Source organism: Schistocerca serialis, chromosome 12 (genome assembly GCF_023864345.2).
Source record: "Schistocerca serialis cubense isolate TAMUIC-IGC-003099 chromosome 12, iqSchSeri2.2, whole genome shotgun sequence".
NCBI classification, from domain to species: domain Eukaryota; kingdom Metazoa; phylum Arthropoda; class Insecta; order Orthoptera; family Acrididae; genus Schistocerca; species Schistocerca serialis.
Genome location: NC_064649.1, coordinates 10,363,252 through 10,381,667, shown reverse-complemented (window position 1 = coordinate 10,381,667; position 18,416 = coordinate 10,363,252). Strand labels below are relative to the sequence as shown.

At 39.5% G+C, this 18,416-nt stretch overlaps 1 protein-coding gene across 5 annotated transcripts in view; it reads left to right on the top strand.

The window, feature by feature from the left end:
• Window positions 1-18,416, top strand: part of LOC126427909 (guanine deaminase) — a 145,796-nt gene that overhangs the window by 110,434 nt on the left and 16,946 nt on the right. For all 5 annotated transcript variants that reach the window (XM_050089799.1, XM_050089798.1, XM_050089801.1 and 2 more), the window contains exons 4-6: window positions 3,200-3,418; window positions 9,420-9,527; window positions 13,893-14,000. In XM_050089799.1, coding sequence (XP_049945756.1) covers window positions 3,200-3,418; window positions 9,420-9,527; window positions 13,893-14,000 — 435 coding nt within the window. The remainder of the gene's footprint in view (window positions 1-3,199; window positions 3,419-9,419; window positions 9,528-13,892; window positions 14,001-18,416) is intronic.

The window sequence follows — 18,416 nt, the reverse complement described above, 5'->3', positions numbered from 1 at the left end:
TGTACTACTCAGCTTCTTCTGCGACAATATATCACAATACAAATGGGTATCGATACAATCACTGTAAGGTTATACAGAAGCAAAGTGAACAATAAAATCTGAGAATCTAGAACTTCAAATCGACACACGAATCGTGTACGAGCAGTCTCTCATAAACGAAAATTCTGAAGTCTGCTTTTATATATAAATAAATGTACGCACTGTACAGTTTTCACTTAGCTCTTTCGGTGCACACATCTACACTTGGGGCTCACGAAGAGTACTGCAGTGTAAGTTTACCTCGGCCAAAATCGCTAAAATGTGCAGCGACATCTCCGGCCACAGTGCAACCGAAAGACATCGAATGGGAGCATTGATCTGGAGTGGGGCAGGGAAAGGGGAGGAATAGCAGAGTACGGGTGCTGCCTGGCAGTGTGGAGGGCACGGAGGTGGCAGGTCGAGGTGTCGGGAGGCCGTGAGGAAGGGACAGGCGGAGGGCGGAAGTTCGGCAACGGCCATTCGTCGTCGTGGACAGCTATTCGATAATCGTAACAATATAAAAAGCTGTGCATTTGTTGCGGCAGAGCTTTTCCAGTCCTGTCACTGGATTATCCTACTCTCTGTCAGAGGCAGTGCCACCTGCGAAAGCAGCCGTGTCGCATACTAACACTGCAGCAATCCGAACCGTGGCCGAGACGGAAGTTGACGACTTTGTGGCATAACGTGCAGCTGAATACAGTGTGCTTTGAGTTGCTGCTTCACTACCTGAACCGTCTGGATCCCCCTTCCACCACCAGCTTTTCTGAATTGCGCAGATACGGGAGTTGTCCTTGTGAAACATTTTCTGCTCCCAAAATCGTCCGAGCCTCTACCGGCGATACCTTACTGTCCCACACTGTCCACCCTGCAGTTTTCACCCTCTGTGTCCTGTCACCCACTCACAGTCACCTTCCCCTGCCCTCACTGTGTGCTGCTGTCTGCTGGTGCATCCACTGTTGGTGTCCCCTCCTTTCCACTCCCAATTTCCCCCCCTCCCCCTTCCCCCGCAGCCTCTCGACACCCTGTCCTGCCACCTCTGCTCCGTGTTCACTCTAGCGGGCAGTGCCGATTCTGCTTTCCCCACTCGTACCCTACTGTCCCTCCCCGTTCCCCTTCCACCTCTGGACTATTACTCCTGTCGACACATTTCCGTTGCAGTCTGCCCGGAGCAGCTGGAGACAGTGGTCACGTATGCGTGAGGTGTGCTCACTTGCTCGAATGCATTTACCTTTTCTGAAGAAGTCTTTGAGCGAAAGTTTATATGTCACAGGCTTTTTGTGTCACCTGTCTGCATCTCAGCATATCGTCTGTATGGTGAATAGCATTCTATCCTTTCCACAATATTGTTAAACACTCGTATTGTGCAATTTTGAACAAACAGTGATGATCTTTTAGTACCAGAAGTAGATATAAAGGTCATACACTAAATGAAACACGGTGTACAAAATTCCATGGTTTCCACCCGGATAACGGATTGAAACCCTCAATAAGTTGATAATTAGCACAGTGGTTGTAGGGAAAGGCAGAAGACGTGCTTTGCCCCTGCGCGTCGGGGGAGCAGCAGTGAGGGGAAGACAGTCTCAGCTGCTTCACACTGTGTCGCCACCGTTATCCTTGAGGATGTGTTCGTAATACATTGCGTCTAGTATAAGCCTAACATTGGCAGTGCTGAGAGACGAATGCATATCTTCTAGCTAGTACCAATAGGCTCTGCTTCTGGCAGCACCACTGAATCATCAGTTTGACATGGACACAGTATTAACATGGGCACAGTATTAAGTTGCAGGTTACCCATTTGGTTTCCAGGGGCAACAAAAATTTGATTCTCAGTATTTTATATAAACAGTGACAAAATTTAAAAATTTCAAACGCAATCATCGTCTCCTCAGTAAGAGGTATAGTCTTATGTGAAAGGCTCTTCACAGTAAGACAGGTGTTGTATACATCTCGAGGAAGCCTAACTCACTGCATTCAGATACCTGGAATATAGTCATCCAGCGTTTGAGCACAAGAGTATCTAGTGACTTGCAAAAAACTTTGCACATAATTTCAAACCTTTGTGAAAATTTTTCTAATTGACACTCCCCAATGAAATGATAAAAGGGAAAAAGTTAATCTCTTACTATATTGTCATTGTTGATGGAGTAAAATTGCCACATTGGGCATGGCATTTTAATTTATTGCTTCTTTAGTACTAACTGCATTCTCCGTACATTTTGCAGTTGCTTGCCACTTGTCACTTAATATACCTGCAAAATTGTGTTTTTATACTACACATATTTCAGGAGATATGATGTCATAAAGATTGAGATGCATGGAAAACTGTCTTTTGCTTAAAACAGAGTGCAAATCATTCACAATATACTCATCCAGTGTTTGGTAATGAGAGCACGTAGCAACTTTCAATAAACTTTAAGCAGAATGTCAAACTGTTTGTAAAGTTTTCTCGCTTCCCTGCTTAATGTCAAATATTTAACACAGTAACTAATTTGTAAAGTAATCAGAAGTTTGAAGCTGTAGTGAGAGTTCATTTCTTTAAAGACTCAGGGATCACAGCTTTACTTTCAAAAACATTGTGTGAGACTAAAAAGCTGAACAATAAGTCATAAATTTACAGAAAAAAACAGACTGCTCATAAAGATTGATAGTATACAGTTTCTTTCTACACTATTATGACTTTTAGGTGAGGATAATGATTCAGTTTATGACCTGCCCCAATAGCCGAGTGTGTCGTGCACCTGCTTCTGTGACACAGGGAAGTGCGTTTGCACCCGATTGAATCCGTATGACAGATTAACGAAGAGGACCACTGTGCCGCCCAGGCAGGATGTGGTTTTCAAGTGTTTTCACACATTTGATTACACGAATACCAGGCTGCTACCCGTATCCTACCAGATTTACACAATTCACCAACATCTACAAAAAATGTTCTCCCACTTATATATGCAATAACACGAGAGACACGGACGTTTGTGTATTTCAGTCTTGGCGTAAAATGGTGAATCTGGAAGAGTGTGCTACTGCTAACTACCACTAATAGTGTCGAATCCGACACAGTGTGCTGACCCTGTGGAGACTCTGGATAGGGCCGGAAATAAGAAAAAGAGAATCACTGAGTTTATAAAGAGGACGAAACATAGCAAATAATTGCAGAATACACATCACACCGTTCATTTTATAGGAAAGAACTCTGCAGTGCGGGACGACGACAGCGTGCTACTTCACGACGATCCATCCGGAGACGGCGCTGCTGCTGGCCCAGGAGGCGGCAGCGCAGGGGCAGCGCGCACTCGTCGGCAAGGTCTGCATGAACGTCAACGCCCCCGACAACTACACTGAGACTACGGAACAGTCCGTCACGAGCACCCAGCAGTTTGTACAGGACGTCGCCAATCTGGGGGTAAGCTCGTATCACCTTATATTTACAGTCATCTTGACTTCTTTGCAGTGTTGTCTTGGCCTGAAGTCACGAGGTGGGACCATATTAGCACTGGGATTCTGCAATGCACAGCAAACTGTGAAATATTTGCATAATATTGCTGTCGTGACAGACTAGAAAATCGAGGTCAGAGAAATAGTAAGAAGGTAGCTTTGTGCAAAGGGAAAAAAAGCACACCACCACATTTGAAAGCAAAATGTCAATTCAGATACCCACTTTCAGTGTGAGGGAATCATTAGTTTGAAGTGCGCAAAGGGTTCGGAATAAAGACAGGCTCTTTGAAGCACTAAGATGAAAATCATGTGGGTGGTGAAAGACACGATAACACGAGAAAATTTAATTTTTTTATTGGCAAAAGATGTTTACACCTCACGGCATCAATGTAAACTTGTTGCAACTGTTCAGAGTGGAGTGATGGCTTCCAGTCATGTATTTCAACAGCACACACAATTTGTTCTACAGTCTTCGAAACATCCATGTTGTTTCTTACTTTTACCATAGATCATGTTCATAATGTATTTTATGTGTGTGTGTGTGTGTGTGTGTGTGTGTCCCAAAAATTCGAGGTCGGTTTTATTTGAACCCATACCCTCTTAATTTATTTGTACGATGCCAAAACAACTATATGTAAAATTTCAGAACCTTAGGATGTTGGCAACCCGTGCTGACTTGCACTGAAACATGCAGGTTGGCTGTACTTGGTAAGAAAGGGGAAGGCATACACCCTCGTGCCGGTGTGTCTCTAACATTGTTAGTCTAAATTGTTGTCAGTAAGTGAAAATGTCATTGGAATTACATAGTAGTTCTAAAATGCATATATTTTTAATAGTTGTGGTGAAACATCGGATAAAAGTTTCAAAACTGCCATCTAATGGACAAGTTCTAGCAGTTTTATTTTATAATATCCGGGAAGTGAATTTAACTGTCAGTGAAAGTGCAAATCTCACTATTCGGGAATGTATAATCTTTTGGGAAAAGGCGCGTATACCTACGAAATCTGCACCTAATTGTGCAAAGAAATTAGTGAACCTATATCAAGTTTCGAGGGAGTAGCAAAAAAATCAAGTTTGGAGGGAGTTGCAAAAAAATGCACAAAAAACCCAGAAGGTATTTGAGCAGTGCCGACAAGAGTTTGTCAACAAGTTGGAGGATTTGTTCAACATTGCACACGCCGATGCACTTCAGTTAATGAAAATAAATTAAGATAAAATCTTTTTACAGCGACAGAGAGAGCCAGGTCGGCCTGGTCACTTACCTAAGGAGGACGACAAGAAAACGGCTAATAAAGAGGAAAGGTCGTGCATCAGAACTATTGAGGAAGAAAACTGATGTGCTAAATATTTTTCCACATCAGCTCCTTTGACAGCATCTTATGAAGCATTACAAAATGATTCATCTTCAGATTGTAATAAAAATGAGATGTGTTTGCAAGAAAATTTCCCAACTGTGATTGAGAACATAAAATCTGCAACCAGTAAAACAACTATGCAGAATAATTTCATTACTCCAACATCAGTAGCAGTGCTAGACAGGTATCAGTTGAGTGTGAGAGATTCAGTGTATATTCTTGAAGCTACCATTGAGGCACTTGGATATAATACTAATGAATTTCCTATAAGTAAGTCCTCAATTCAAGGAATTCGTACAGAGAAACAGAAAGAGTCTTCGGAAGCTATAAAAGTTAATTTTCAAAACAAGGTTCCAGATGATGTGGCTGTTCACTGGGATGGCAAACTGTTGCCTGCTACACACAATTGGGAATCAAAAGAGGAACGTCTTCCGATAGTTATTTCATATAGAAATAAAGAGCAACTTATTACAGTGCCAAGGTTGGAAAACTCTTCAGGATGCGAACAGGCGAAAGCTGTTTGGAACACGATTGTGGACTGGAATCTCAAAGACAAAGTGAAGAAGTCCTGATATTCCACTCTTCAAAAAGTTCAGAGATAACTGGAAAAGTGTAGATCCAGATAACATACAGTGCTACAAAGTAAAGGTCGTAATGCATCTGACTGTTTCAGTAATTGACAATCTGCTTGAGTTTTACTGCACTGAACTGACAAAAGAGTTAATCAGAGATGATTACCGAGAGTTGATAGAGCTTTCTGTTATATTTTTAGGTGGAGATACAGACAAAAAATTCGAGATACGGCCTCCAGGTACCATACACCAACTCGATGGATGGTGATAGCTATATATTCCCTAAAAATATCATTACTTTGTGCTCAGTTAAAAATTTCGAGCAAGGAGAAGGTAGCACTGTTTGACATTTGCCTGTTCATCGTGACATATGGCTCCAGTGTATTTTGGCAGTAAAGGCACCCTATCAAGATTTGTGCTTTTTGCAGTCAATGAAGGCATACGAAAAAATAGATAAAGACATCTCAAAAGCAGCTCTACTGAAGATAAGCCAGCATTTATGGTGTTTGACTGATGAAGTTTCTGTCTTGTCACTGTTTGACGATGATGAGGATCTAGAAACAAAAGTAAAAATGGTTGAAAATTTAACCAAAGATAATTTATCAGGTCATGCTAACCATTACATCCCCCACTGTATGGTGAGTTAAATAAATGAATAGATACGTTGTTTCTTTAGTTTTCTGTTTAAATCACAATTTTGTTAACTGGTTTGCTCTCTCTTAATCACAGAGAAAAACATATCACACTTCATTTCAGTCAGAAGCAAGTCATTGTTCCATGATGACAGTTCTCTCCATGAATGTCCTGCCATGTGGTCAAACAATGCTTCCTTTCAAGAAACCAGAAAGAAGGTTTCAGCACTGAGAGCGGTGAATGATACAGCTGAAACAGTGGTCAAGTTGATGCAAGAGTTTCATGGTTTAATATCAGTTGAGGAGGAACAAAAACAATTTTTGTCATGTTGTGTACAAGAATACCGAATGATTTATCCTGACTGCAGAAAACAAACTTTGAAACGAAAATTTAGAGACTGATGTTTTTGGATGTAATAAACACGATTTGGGCAATTTAGTGTTTTATTTACCAAACAATCATTAAGTTCCGGAATCCCTCCATTCCCACATAGTAAAAGTTTTCAAGTCTCACGTTTAGCATCAAGTCGGCACATGTTATAATAATTTAATTGTAATAATATTTAGTATGTGAGTTATTAAGGTCAAGTAGAAAAAAAATAGAGGGTATGCGTTTTCGATTTCATGAAAAAAAAATCCATTATATCTTGAGACACCCTAGAGTGTGTCTCTGTGTGTGTGTGTGTGTGTGTGTGTCAAACAGTTTTATAGCTGCATATTTCATCCCTTTCAGTGCCAAAGTTGGATTCATTAAAAAAATTCAGATCATTTTTTCTTCTACTACTGTACTTACGAATATGTCTGTCACTCTCAAACTGAGATGAATTGTTCATAACAAATTCTGAAAGTGCATAAAAGTACTTTAACACTTCTCTAATATTTCCAGGTGCTTAAAGAGATGTCTGCAAGATGTATATGTTTGAACCCCACACACAATTCCAATAACTTTCTTCTCTACAATAAGTGCCTTTTGTGTAAGTGAGAAATTGCCAAAGAATGTAATTGCATAAGGCATCAGTGAGTGAAAAATATGTTAACTTACGAACTTCGTTATACCCAAAGTTGGCACATACTCGTGTGGCAAAAGTAGGTGAACCTAAGCAGTTTAGCAGGTCTACAGTGAGATGAGAACCTTATCCACTAATTGCTCTTCTGTCTGTTGGATTTCATACATTACTGAATTCATGCAACCTCATAGGAAAAAACAACTGATCAGAAATATCTAATATACCAAGACCAAATGGCTGCTTTAACCTGTGAAATTACAGCAACAGTAGACATTAAACACACAACAAAATCTATTGTGCACGGACTACATGACATCAGGTTTGTTAGCTTTGCCAGCTCACAACCAAATTGTAACTTTGCAAACCTATGCGAACGTCTTGAGATGCTACCCCCCCCCCCCCCCCACCCCCCGCACCTCTTCAAAATACAGGATAAATAAATACTGTTAGTGTGTGGGTCTGTCTCTGTTTCTGCACACCATCATACAGACTAAATGTCATCTTTGATATTGCAGTGGTAGAATGATTTGGAAATGTTAAACAGTAATGAAATATTAAAGGAGCAAATCAGATATACATTTATATTAGTAAATGACTATCGTCGAACTCAGGCCACGGTACCCAGACCCTTTTGCAAATACCTATCGTAACGATTTCCGTAGGTTACAGAAATTTAATTTTCAGTATTTCACATAGTTATTAACAAAATTTGTTCCTATCTTAACAATTTTCAATATTTCACGTAGTTATTAACCAAATTTAAAAATTTAAAATGTTGTTATAATCTACTCTGTAAGAAGTATAATCTTATGTTAAAAGTTCAACACAATAAGGAAAGTATTACAGTCAGAAACTGTGTGTTTGTCTCAAGGCAATGTGCAACTACGTGCAAATACCTGGCGTTTATCCACATCCACCCAATGTTTGAGAATGAGAGCACTTAACAGCTTCCAACAAACTTGCACACAATTTCAAACCTTTGCAAAACATCTTTACTACTAACTACACTCACAATATTTTTGCAGACATTGTCCACATACAGCACTGAATGTACCTGCAATATTACATCACTATATTGACATACGGTTCAGGAGATACGACGTCATAAACGTAAGATACTTGAAAAATTAGATTTTGCTTTAATATTGATTGCAACTTTCGCATAATGTTATCATCCAGGAGAGTACTCAGCAAAGTACATACTTCATATCAATTATTTAACACATTAACTCATTGTAAAGTAATCAGAAGCTGTTTCATACATGGGAATTAGATTCTTTAAAGAGCTGGGCTTTACTGGTCAGTATTTATTTCACAGATTTTTGAGTGAATGCTTTTGGAGTGCTGTATGTGACAAAACCACAATTTCCTGCAAGTTACGGTAAAACGATGTACAGAGCGCTTTTGGGTTGATGAGAGACAGTATCAAACTGTAAGATTCCCCTAATCCACAAACCAGCAAAAAGGAGTTAAGAGGTGGAATTTCAGTCTGCTACAAATTTTTAAATGTCTGAACATGTTCATGTCATTGTATTTCGTAGATAATCTTCTGGCACAAATGATTTCAGTTTGATGAATTTCATTCCAGTGATGAATCACAATTATGCCTGAACTAAAACATTTAAAGACTCAGCAGCATAAAATATAAATAGGAAAGTATATTGAGCGAACTGCTTACTGATCGGAACTGTCGTGCAGTCTGTTCTGTCTTCCCTCTTACCAGTGCTGACACATTTTACCATCGCACTCTCCTCTATTTTATCGTTCAGTTTCATTCTTGCCTAATTTTCTATCTTATCGTGATTTTTTGCACTCCCTTACTGTTAGTTTAATTTTTATACTTCTTCCTGCTCACATTGCTGGGTTGGTTGCAGTTGGGACAATAAGACTGGTTTCCAAAGATATGATGTGCTAATTATAACTGTGCTCAGAAAATAACTTCCACCCGTGTATAGGTGAGATTAATTCATGTGAAGAGGGGAATACATTAATTTTCTTTTTGCAGGTTCGTTTATCGTAGAAAGAATAGTGACAGAGAGGAACCGGAGGGAGCAAAGCTGTGAAGGCAAGATTCTGGGTTTGAGTTCAGGGAGTTTCAACATATCTTCAGCTTTCACACTTTTTATCATTTTGTGCATTGTGGTTGTGGTACAGTATACATCAAGAAACCTCTTTTATTGCCCACTTACTTCATATGGAGAGATTCAAAACAATAACCCCACATTTCTTTTTACATATGTAATACTGGTAATTACCTGTCATGTATCTTCTGATAACTGGAACTGTATCCAGTGAAATATCGTTTCATTTTTCTTATGGCACAAGGTCCTATCATTTCTTGTTTTTATCATTTTTTGGGTTCTTGTTTGAAAACTAAACAACAAAATTTCTCATCTTTTTCAGTGTGATTTGGTAAAGCCAGTCATTACACCACGATTTGCCATTAGCTGTGATATGGAACTCATGACGAAGCTTGGGAAGTTGGCTCAGCAGAATAATCTTCATGTACAGGTAAGGATTTCTCAATGCTTTTGTTGAAAGACACATTTATTACTAGATTTGTAGTTACGCATATATAATTTTTTTTGCAAAAAGTCGATCGGAATCATAAGGATGAACGCTTTATCAGACTACTTGTGGTTAGTCTGTCTTTGGAGTTGTGTATAAAAAAAAAAGCTGTAGCTGATTTTATCCCAAACACACACACACACACACACACAGTGTGTCTCTCCTAAGAGTCCTTGTGTATTTTCTCTGTTGTTTCGGCAGATATTTGGAATTTCATTTTTGCTTAGTGTAGCTGGAGTCATCCCAAACAAATACTGCTCCTCATATCTTTCAAGTGGTGCCCATTGTTGACAGAAAGCATTGTTTTTTTTCCTGTTACAAACAAATTGATTTTTAAAGTGGAATTTTATGTGACCATTTGAGAGACGATCGCAGATTAGTCTAGTGTGGTATTCATTTCATCGATACGTATTAACAGGCACAGTAAAACTCGATGAGTAACCGGTACTCCTGCAGCGACGGCACTGCCTACTACGGCCTAGCACACAGCACTACTGAGTCGCTGCTGGATTCCTATTTATTTTTAGTTTTACTGTCCCTGTTAATTTGTATTGATAAAACAAATATAGCACTGGACTAACCTGGGACTGCTCTATCGAATATGCGCATAAAATTCCACATTAAAAATAATTTTGTTTTGCAACAGAAAACAAACCGATGCTTTCCACTGATGCCGGGTGTCGCAGGAAAGACGTGATGAGCAGCATTTGCTTGGGCTGACTCCAGTTACGTGTTGCAAAAAGAAAATTCCAAATACCTGCTGAAACACCACAGAAAATGTGCATGACGACTCTCAGAAGAGACACCACATATGGTGATCTGACAATGGAGTATTAAGCAGGTGTCCGTAAAGGCTTGGCTCGGAAAAATCTGAACATTTTCAGCATAATTGTTTCACTGGTAGCAAAAATTTTAGTGGTCTAAAATGTATAATCAAAATATGTCATGTTCGAGGAAGGTGCATCCGACGCTTATTATTGTAAAACGGAGCAAAGCAGTGTATGCACAGTGTTACCTATAGAAATTTGGTTTTTCTGGAGTACATCTACATCTACATATACATATACATAGATGCTCTGCAAGCCAGCGTACTGTGTGTGGTGTACCACTACTTGTCATTTCCTTTCCTGTTCCTCTCACAAACAGAGCGAGGGAAAAACGACTATCCACATGCCTTCATACGAGCCCTAATTTCTCGTACCTTATCTTCGTGGTACTTACACACAGTGCATGTCGTTGGCAGAAGAATCATTTGGCAGTCAGTTTCAAATCCTAGTTCTCTAAATTTTCTCAGTTACGTTTCTCGAGACAAATGTCGTCTTCCCTCCAGGGATTCCCATTTGAGTTCCTGAAGCATCACCATAACACCTACACGTCGTTCAAACCTACCGGTAACAAATTGAGCAGCCCGCTTCTGAATTGCTTTGACGTCTTTCTCCGATCCGACCCGGTACAGACCCCGTACACGCGAGCAGTACTTGAGGATAAGTCGCCCTCGAGTCCCCGTTTTGAACTACCACGCTTCGTAACGTGAATTGAAATGTCTATTGCACCATTGTACTCGGAACCATCTGAATTGAAGTCTGAGAACAGGGTTCTTTGACAACTTGCAGGATCTACCTTGTTCATTGCTGTATAGCCATTTTACTGCGCAAGCAAACCAGAATTTGAGGAGGGGGGAAAAGGGTCCTTCACGTGAAATGTATGAAAGCTACTGTGACAGATGTTTCATAATCGTGACAGTTTGAAAGGAAATAGTGCAAAACGTGACTTCGTGTGAAAACAAATGAGGTTTTATGTCTGACTATCTAATGCTGCACAGACGATGTGCATACATCCGTGAAGTACCTCTTCGGGCACGTTTGCTGCAGTAGTAGGAAAAGAAGTTGACTCGGCAACTGTTATTGAGAAATTTATTCTTATTAATAAGATCTTTTGAACTTGGTGTCATCCCTGTCCTTGGTGTACAACAAAAACTGCTAATTTACTGGAATGAACTCTTTTACTTGGGCCTCTTACTTATTGAAATGGTATCGCCCTTGCATTGTTTCTGTGTGTCAGATCCTGTTCACTGTCTGGCTGAGAACCAGAACTATGGAGTAGATAATGGGCCTGCACATTCTTTCCAGCAGTGCAGCATAGATGATGCGCACATTGCTCGAACACATTGCAGTGCAAAACTTATCGGCTATCTTTTATAGTTCATGATATTCTTTGACCAAAGTGCATCTATATGAATGACAACACCTTGCTACATTGTAGATCATAAAAGTCAACAGTCCTGGATTTCAGCAGAATAAAAATAAAGCAGTGGTTGAAGGACAGTGTAATTGAAAAGGCGTTTATTCTGTGCACAATGCCCTTGGAGTTTGAAACATTACTTACATTCCTGATTTGAAAGCTCCATGGAATGACAGTGGGCACAGTTTATGAAACATCAACAATATACTTGCCCACAAACTAGCAAAAGCAATGTAGAGACCAGGCATTATCAGGAATTGTTTGTGGTTGCTCTCAGTAATTTATGTTTATGTTTTATGGGGCTTAAGCCGTGGTCCATGGCACATTTCTCTGCTTAATGATTTGTCTTCCGATGGCTCAGACATGATCAGAGGCTGTAAAGACACAGATAGCTGAACTTTAAACAAGCTCATTGTGGAGAGAAGTGGGATGCTGAAGTACTGTGGAATGGTAGAGTGAAAATGAATACAACAGTAGGTGGTTTAATTGAAGAAAAATGGATCTATCTCTCTCTCTCTCTCTCTCACACACGCACACGCGCGCGCACACACACACACACACACACACACACACACACACACGGGGCGGGGGGGGGGGGGGGGGAGAGAGAGAGAGAGAGAGAGAGAGAGAGAGAGAGAGAGAGAGAGAGATATCTCTGGATCTGGGCCCCTATATTGTGCCAACTGGACTCACAAATTGTGAGCACGCACAAGTATTTCTTAAATGCTTATTGAACTCAATTGAGAATACCTATACAGAAGAAGAGTTTCTTTTAGTGAAACACTGTTGAGAAAGTTTAGAAAACAGGCATTTGTGACCAATTCCAGAACAATCTTACTGTGACCACCTCATATAAGAACCATGAAGGCCAGGTAAGAGAAACCAGGACTCGTGTAGATAGTCATTTCCTTCCATTTCAGTATGGAACAGGAAATGGGATGATTAGCAGTGGTACAGGGTATCCACCACCTCGCACTGTATGGCGGCTTGCGGTTGTATGTATGTAGATGCAAATTTAGCTAAGTTTATTGCAAATGTACATAACAAGTAACAAAAGATTTGTAAATAGGCCTCTGATGTTTCAGATATAGATAAGTACTTTCTTCACGAAGTGTGAGTATAGTTAACTAAATATTAAGCTACCAATAGAAGAGAAATAGGAACTATTTCACATAATTAAAGACGCAGGAATATTTGCCAGAAAAGTAGCTTGTCTTGTAATTTACATGATACATATGGCATACATAGTATTAGTATTATGTTAGTTAACATTAATACGATGTATAGACTAGATTTCTAAAAGTTGCTTGTCATTTGGTAATTTATATCTAAGTTGTATCACATCCTTAAAAGTTCTCTTTGTTGATGGGATCAATGGAATACAATGAATGAATGAATGAATAAATATCTCTGCTTCTTTGATTCATTCTTGTCATTTCATTTAGCACTGATTATGTACAGTTCCGTTGTTATTATGATGTTAATTTTGCCTTTTTTTTTTTGTTTCCTCTTATTTAGGAAATTTAACTACAGTAAAATATTTATGTTCTAAGTGAAATTTGAAATCAGTTCTGTGTGATGAGTACACCAAAATGTCCCATTAACTAAAACAGTTCCTGTGTGCAATGTAAAAATTGTATTGGTGGTGTTATCATAAACAAATTTACCATTATAATATTCCTTGACATTTCATAACAAACAGTGCTTGACTCTCAAGGGTGTGTTGATTGTGAAAGTAACTTAACAGTGAAAAGCACATCCACCTGACTTGAGTGTCACTGGTCATAATTTATTGCCTTGACTGATTAATATATATGTGGGACCAAGATGTCTCCCTTTTGAGGGCAACATCTACTCATCTACTGTAAAAAAGTAATGTGCCCAGAGATATTTGAATTACTATTGAGAAATAATTTTATGCTGCTAATCAGAAAAAATGAAAGTGGATAGATCCAGTGCTGCTTACAGCATAAATTAATCCTGAATGATTAAAAAGTATCATTAAATGTATATTGCACATTGTGTATAAAATGTTGTTATTAAAGTTTTGGTCGTGTCTTTCAACAGTCACACATATCAGAGAATGAGGGTGAGGTGCAGACAGTTGCAGAAATGTATCCCAACTGTGCGAACTATGCTGAAGTGTACGATAAGGCAGGTTTACTGACAAGCAAGGTGAGTATCGGATGTCACGTATTTGTTCATTTTTCTAAATACGTTTAAGTTTCGTATGTGCTTTTGCCTCGATTCGAATTCTGTATAGATTAACAATCTGGGTCTTAGAAAAAGGGAATAACAGTGAAATCTTGAACTCTGACTGAAACACGCACTGACAGCCATTAAAATTGTGACACCACGGAGGCAGCTCGTAACAAATATCAGATCTGCTACGTAAGATAAAGTTCTGCTTTCTAGCCCTAGACGGGCTAGACAGCTGCCGTGTTTGTAACGACCTGACGAGACTAAAATTGTGCGGTCATCACTGTGGGTTCTTTGATTGCACTGGGAAATGGCTGATTGGAACTAAAACTTACAAAACACTTGTTCACTTTATTACACGAATGATACAAAGATTTACTTAACTTTATACAATCCGTTGCCACAGGAACGAGTAAAATATTTACGACTGTCTTCGAACAGTGAAGCGTCACTCGGTGCACACAATTGTGAGCTCTTCTCTCAAAGTACAAGTTCGACATTTACTAAATCACAGTTCCGTCTGAGATTCGAATAGCATCGGTGTCCGAATTAAGTGACACTGAGTGCTCTGTCGGAGGTCACGAACTGGATAGAGCGAGTCTGTGTCGACCTCTGTGTGACGGTGCTGCTGCGCTGAGAGAGACAAAGTGCCTCCGGGAGGGCCTCCCACTCGTCGTCGCAGATTGCGGAGACATCACTAATGTCTGTGTTATCGACGCGTGTCGCCAAATCTGGTGCGGCGCCTCGATCTTTGGACGAAACTGTGGTCTCATCCTCTGTCGGTGGTGTCATTTGATGCAGTGTGGAGGGGCACGTGGTCAGCACACTGCTCTTCCAGTTGTCATCAGGTTTGTTGACCTCTGAACTGCTAATAATGACCCGAGTAACTTCTCAGTTGGCCTCACGAGGTTAAGTGCACCTTGATTCAGTTCTCCCCCGAGCAAAAAATCCCTGGCTGTACCAGGAGTTGAATTTCTGTCTTCCACACGGTAGGCAATTGTGTGTATCCTGTCAGAGGGCACACCTGACAGTAACTGATGAAAAGTCATCGAGTAAAACAGAAGTGATTTCTGGCATTCGCTGAGGTAGTGTCAGAGACAGCAAAGGACTTGGAAGAGCAGTTGAACGGAATGGACAGTGTCTTGAAAGGAGGATATAAGATGAACATCAACAAAGGCAAAACGAGGATAATGGAATGTAGTCGAATTAAATCGGGTGATGCTGAGGGAATTAGATTAGGAAATGAGACACTTAAAGTAGTAAAGGAGTTTTGCTATTTGGGGAGCAAAATAACTGATGATGGTCGAAGTAGAGAGGATATAAAATGTAGCCTGGCAATGGGAAGGAAAGCATTTCTGAAGAGGAAAAATTTGTTAACATCGAGTATAGATTTAAATGTCAGGAAGTCGTTTCTGAAAGTATTTGTATGGAGTGTAGCTGTGTATGGAAGTGAAATGTGGATGATAAATAGTTTAGACAAGAAGGGAATAGAAGCTTTCAAAATGTTGTGCTACAGAAGAATGCTGAAGATTAGATGGGTAGATCACATAACTAATGAGGAGATGTTGAATAGGATTGGGGAGAAGAGGAGCTTGTGGCACAACTTGACTAGAAGAAGGGATCGGTTGGTAGGACATGTTCTGAGACATCGAGGGATCACCAATTTAGTATTGGAGGGCAGTGTGGAGGGTAAAATTCGTAGAGGGAGACCAAGAGATGAATACACTAAGCAGATTCAGAAGGATGTAGGCTGCAGTAGGTACTGGGAGATGAAGAAGCTTGCACAGGATAGAGTAGCATGGAGAGCTGCATCAAACCAGTCTCAGGACTGAAGATCACAACAACAATAACAACAACAGTGTTATAGGCCTTCTGCTGTTCCTTATCTGTATAAACAGTTTAGGAGACAATCTGAGCAGCTGTCTTAGTTTGTTTGCAGATGATGCTGTCGTTTATCGTCTAGTAGAACCGCCAAAAGATCAAAAGAAACTGTAAAATGATTTAGAAAAGATATCTGAATGGTGAGAAAATTGGTGATTAACCCTAAATAATGAAAAGCATAAGGTCATCCACACAAATGCTAAAAGGAATCTGTTAAACTTCAGTTACGTGATAAATCGGCCTAATCTAAAGGCTGTAAATTCAACTAAATACCTAGCAATTAAAATTAGAAAGACCGTGCAGAAAATGTTGTGGGAAAGGCAAACCGAAGACTGTGTTTTACGGGCAGAACACTTCGAAATGTAACAGATCTACTAGAGAGACTGCCTAGACTACGCTTGGCCGTCCTCTTTCGGAATACTGCTGCGCTGTCTGGGATCCTTATCAGATAGGAGAGAGGACTAGTGGAGTACACTGAGAAAGTTCAATGAAGAGCAGCACGTTTCGTATTATCGTGAAATAGTGGAGTGTCTCACAGATGTGAAACAGGATTTGGGATGGACACCATTAAAAAAAAAAAAGAATTTTTCACTGTGGCGGAATCTTCTCACAAAATTCCAATCGCCAACTTTTTCTTCCAAATGCAAAAATATTTTGTTAATGCTGACTTACATAGGGAGAAATGATCATTGTAATAAAATAAGGGAAATCTGAGCTCACACGGAAATATGTAGGTGTTGGTTTTTTCCGTGCACTGTTCGAGAGTTGAATAATAGAGAATTATTGTGAAGGTGGTTCAGTGAACTCTCTGCCAGGCACTTAGCGTGTGATTTGCAGAGTATCCTTGTAAATGTAGATGTACAGAGGCTAATGTACTACGTGCTCGATGCGGATGATTAGCATTTCAGCCACACTGTCTGAAGAAAGTAAGAGTAGTGTCATCTACACTGTATACAGGGTGTGTCAAAAAGGATGTGGCAAACTTACAAGGCTGAAAGTACACAGTAATAGAAGCACAAATGTCAACTGCATACCTTAATTGCTATGAGATACTCTTCATTTTTTCAATATTGAGAAACAAATCTCTTCTACTGCAAGCTCCTTGCTTTCCATATTTTGCGAAGTGGTAGTACGGACCAAAATAAGAAAAAATGTTCTCTAAAATGCATACCTTAAAAGTTATGAGCACTTGTTCACTAGAAGAGTTGTGTTCCAAAGTACCGAAGATGAACTGGTGCTCATAGCTGTTAAGGTGTGCATTTTAGAGCAGATGTTTACTGGACATTTTTTTCTTATTTTGGTCTATACTACCACTTCCCAAAATATGGAAAGCAAAGAGCTTGCAGCAGAAGAGATTTGTTTCACAATATTGAAAATCAAGAATATCTCATAGCTCTTAAGGTATGCATTGTAGAGCCCACATTTACTTGACATTTGTGCCTCTATTATTGTGTACTTTTAGCCGTGTAAGTTTGTGCCATCCTTTTTGATACACCCTGTATAAGGAAACATTATTCAGCAGGTTTGTCATTCAGAAAAGTTGTCTGAATATTAGTTGTTCGTGAGATTGCTGATATTTCTAAGAGGATACAATTTGAATGAGCCCGGCACTTCAACATACATATGAAAAACTCCGTTTAGCCATATTTGCACTTACAGTGGGCTGGGACACCACTAGATCTGACAGTGGACCTTTCTTATTCTTGTTCTTCGTATTGAAAAAAACTGCTCAATTTTATTTTCACAGTGCAGTATCGTTGAATGTGTAAGAAGCAGAAACCTCTGCTCGAATTTGTGTAAAATTGCTGATATTTCTAAGAGGATACAATTTGAATGAGCCCAGCACTTCAACATACATATGAAAAACTCCGTTTAGCCATATTTGCACTTACAGTCATCAGTTGGGGTATCGATCTTCAGGCAAAAATCCTAGCTAAGTTACATTCTCTCAGACGTAGTAAACTTTGGAGTAATGTGATAAGACTGAAAACTAGAAATATTGTGTAAAGTTGATAAATTGCTAATAATTTGGATGTTCGTATTGACTGTGAAATATATAACGGCAACACACAAAATAAAAGTAGTTTTTATGAAGCATTTGCATGCTTGACTAAGGTTCGAAGATGAATTCCATACTCAGGTAAGAAGCTCTTTAACAGTTTACCTTCAGCACAAGACAGGTGATTTGGGATCTTCAGAAGAAAGTGGCACTTTTTTCCACTTGTATAAATTATCTAAATATTTCAATTCTAGAATTATAAATCTGAAGTGTAACAGGGCATATTATATCAAGTAAAATACACCATCTCTCTTGCAGTAGATATGAAAATATTCCATTGTTGTTTCCACCCACATGCATATACGTAAAGTGTTCACTAGTATATAAATAGCAGGTGTCAGCACAGTAAAGTGAATGCCCATTTCATAACACAAAATTTGATAAACAGCATTTAGTGCAGTATATAATCAGTTTGTAACTACTTCTCTGCGTCGACGTATTCCTCAGTTCGA